General features: G+C 25.8%; 1 protein-coding gene across 1 annotated transcript in view; it reads left to right on the forward strand.

Moving 5' to 3' along the window:
• The first annotated feature begins 3,573 nt into the window (after positions 1 to 3,573).
• LOC130511427 (putative transcription factor bHLH107) overlaps positions 3,574 to 3,899 on the forward strand; it is a 1,290-nt gene continuing 964 nt past the window's right edge. Inside the window, exon 1 of the mRNA XM_057008416.1 lies at positions 3,574 to 3,588. Coding sequence (XP_056864396.1) covers positions 3,574 to 3,588 — 15 coding nt within the window. The remainder of the gene's footprint in view (positions 3,589 to 3,899) is intronic.

Consider the following 3,899-nt stretch of genomic DNA (forward strand, 5'->3'; position numbering starts at 1 on the left):
TTATTTATTATCGATTAGGGAAAAAGAATATCCGTAGAGAAAAGGAGAACTTTGTGGTCAAGTTTTTTAAAAAGATTTTTGTATTGTGTTAGTTATTTGATTCGAGCTGTTGAACAATTAATAGTTTATATTATTTTCGCGTGTGATTAGAAAAATCTCTGAGTAGTTATATTATGATCGCGTAGAATTATGAAAATCTTTGAGTGCGTATCAATTAAAAATCGCTTTAAATGTCATTAATGTACATTAACTAAAAAATTCGTAAATTTAGGACTGGTTTAGGAATTTTTCGTGGAGTGAAAGGAAAGCAGTTTAATTAGGTTAGATGTTATTAGCAAACCAATTTTTTATTTGTTTTCGGTTTATATTGCAACAAATTTTTTTTTGGGTCAGGAACAAACCAAAATATAAACCATTTAAAACAAAACCAAAAGTTCATCATAAGCAAAACAATCTAAAATGTTTATTCACTGTGAAAATAATTTCCACCATAAGCAATAGAATATGTTAGTATACTTGTGTAGATATGTTTTAATATGAATAATAATTTACACTAATTGCTTTTGGGTGTTTAATTTATATATTTCCATTGATTGGTTTAATACTGTAGAGATTTCCATCGATTGGTTTAGAAGTCTGAACCATGTGAATCAAAAAGAAAGTCCAAACAAAATAATAATGGGTAATTAAAAGTATAGACCATGTTTTTTATGTTAAAACTAAATGATTAAACTACTCTATTTTGATGGCAGTGGCATGGAGTGGTAATATTTGTGGAAAACTAAGAGGACATAGATAAATGTACTTCAGTATTAATATTTTAGACTAGATCTTGACCCGTGCGACCGCACGGGTATTTATTTTTTGTGTTTAGTTTTTTTGTTTGTATTAAATGATATATTTGTAATATTTGATCATAAATTTAAATCGAAAACTATTTTTTGCAGTTATAACAAAAATTAAAATTAAAATTTTAATAAATATTCTTATATAAATTCAATTTTCCTAATTAAAATAGTATAGGTGTGGGTCATAATGCTTTCGAATTCCAAATATTTGGAATTTCTATTAATATAAATTTGTTAAAAAAATAATTTCACTCGTTATTTAATTTTAAATTTTAATTTGTGTGTGTACTAAATGTTATATTTGTAAATGTAATCATATTAAATTAGTAATTTTATATTTTTGCGTTTAACGTAAAATGTATCACCGACATTAGCGATCACCTAAACAAATCTAACATCTATGATTAGATGTAATATATATGTGTAAGATATATAGCAAACAAATTTTTTGAATGATAAGTATGAAAATAGACAATATGGTTAGTATGCTACTAAACATGATACATTAGTTATGAAATTTGTAAAAATAATAATTGTTAGACTTTTAACCAATTTGGGACATATAAAAATAAAGATTAAAATTTGTAAGAAAATGAAATGTAATATAATATATATTTGATCTAACTGCTAATTTATTATAAATGGGCTTATGTGTTCAATAATTTTCAGATTGGATTTTGACATTTAGTTTTCATGATTACTGTAGACGGATGAGAAAGTCAATGGAAAATAATTTTTCGAAAATAAATAAGGTGATTCAGTTTTTATATCTTGTAGTAGACATGAGCGTTCAGATATCCATTAGGGTTTGATTCATGTCTCTTTGGGTTTTAGATTTTCGGGGTGAAAGGTTTTAGTCTCATTCGGATATTTATAATTTCGGTTCATGGTTTGGTTCGGATAACTCATTTAAATTGTTTAAAAAAAAATAAAATTCTTAAAATATAAAAGTAAAAATATATATGACAAATAAATTTGAATAATGTATGCTAAAAACTTAAACTTAATATAAAAATTGGTTTGGTTCGAATATTAAAAGATAGTGATGGCACAATAATTTTCCTACCATACCATATTGGATTTTTATTATCATTAAATGTGGTAAATTTAGAATTAGGAAATGTATTTATTAAACTGAAAAGACATCATTAGTAAAACTATAAATAATTTCGAAATTGATTTAATAGAGAAGGAAAGTTCAATTTTATATTATGACAACACATTAACTCAACTGAAAAAGACAAACATTAAAATAGGTAACTTAATCTATATTAGGACAACACATTAATTCAACTGAAAAAGACAAACATTAAATAAGGTAGTTTAATTTAATTCTCAGTGGCATGGTAGTGTAAATAACTTTGAAATCTTAGGGACAATTTATATGGGTACTTCTCTTTTAATAATATAGATAATAAAAACTAATGAAAAGGTACCAAAAAATACAGAATTCTGATAATTTATTTTAACAAATCCAATATGATATATTAAATTGGGCCAGTTTTTATCATTTAAAAATTGGTACATTATATTTAACAAAAAAAAAACATGGACCCTTAACAAATCTTGAATCATGTATAATTCTTTTTCCGCTAAACAAACAGAAAAAGCTTTGCCTTCATCAACTTTTTTTCATTCCAATAGAAAGCACTGTTTCTGTATCATCTCTTTTTCTTGGTGTCGTTTGTCCGTGTTTGTGTCTGATCTATTAATCGGCTTAAAAGTTTTCACTGGAAAAATGACTGAAGGTAGATTGATTACTACTGCAGATTTTTTTTAAAGAGATATAAAGATTTGTTAATTGTATCATTATGTGATTCACAATTTTTTTAACCTGACACATTTTAAATTTATTATTGTACGGATAATAAATTTCAAACATGTTTTTGATGATGATTCGTTTATAATTTTTGTTTCTCAATTTAAATTACAGAAAATCATAATGAATGAGTTAACGATCTTAAATTTTATAGGCCAATTATCTAAGTTTAGGCCGACAAACTACAATTCTTAGTAAGCTCGGGAATAATATATGGATCCAAAGAACTGACCTAAAACCGACCTGAAAATCAGGATCCAAAACCCAATTGGACCCCGGGAAAATATCCGAATAGGTCATGAATTGTTATATCTGAAGAATCGGTCCCGAACCTGACCCAAACCGAAAACCGAATGAGTATCCAAACATGTATAAAATGTAAATATATATTTAAAAATATTTGTTATATTTATACTTATAATTATTTTAATACTTTGATTAAAATTATAAATTAGCTACAGTAGTTATTTTCGGTACTTTGAGTATTTTGGATAAAATATGATTGTTTGGATAAAAGTTACCTAAAAACTGTGTGTAATGGATATTTTAATTATTTTGAGTAATTTGGATACAAAAGTTTGATCCAAAACGGGTACTTTGGTTAATTTGGTACAAGTTAATTGAGGTACAAATATTCGAATATATTTTGATTATTTTTCAGGTTCATATGAATCATAACCAAACCCACCCAGATCTGGGAAGATCCGACTCGAATATGATCTCGAAATTTATAAACATTCGAATGAGATCTAATTTCAAAATCCAAAAATCCAAAAATCCAATATTCGAAAAAACTTATTGTACCCAAACGGGTATCCGAATGCCTAAACCTAATTCTTGGTCCAAATATGTAGAAACTGTTATTTGTATAATTTTTCTATGGCCGGTCATATGTAACATTAAATAATGAATCTGAACCGCGTAAAACTTTTGGGACAAAACCCACCATAACAAATTTCCCACCATAATAACAAATTTGTTGTTATTATATTAAGAACATATTTTATTGATAATGAATATATTATGAATATTCTAAAGCGTAAATATATTTAAAGATCTTTTTGTTAATAAGTTTACACTTCTCTTAAAACACGATAAACTATACTCTCGGCTGAAAAGTATTTTCAAAAAAGTACTATATTTCAGGCTATATTCGTAATTGTGTTCAAATTTGAAAATTATTATTGTTGAATAAGTTTAAATCTTTCAAAATAAAAAGATTTGATCCAACA

Source organism: Raphanus sativus, chromosome 4, assembly GCF_000801105.2.
Source record: "Raphanus sativus cultivar WK10039 chromosome 4, ASM80110v3, whole genome shotgun sequence".
Taxonomy (NCBI): Eukaryota; Viridiplantae; Streptophyta; class Magnoliopsida; order Brassicales; family Brassicaceae; genus Raphanus; species Raphanus sativus.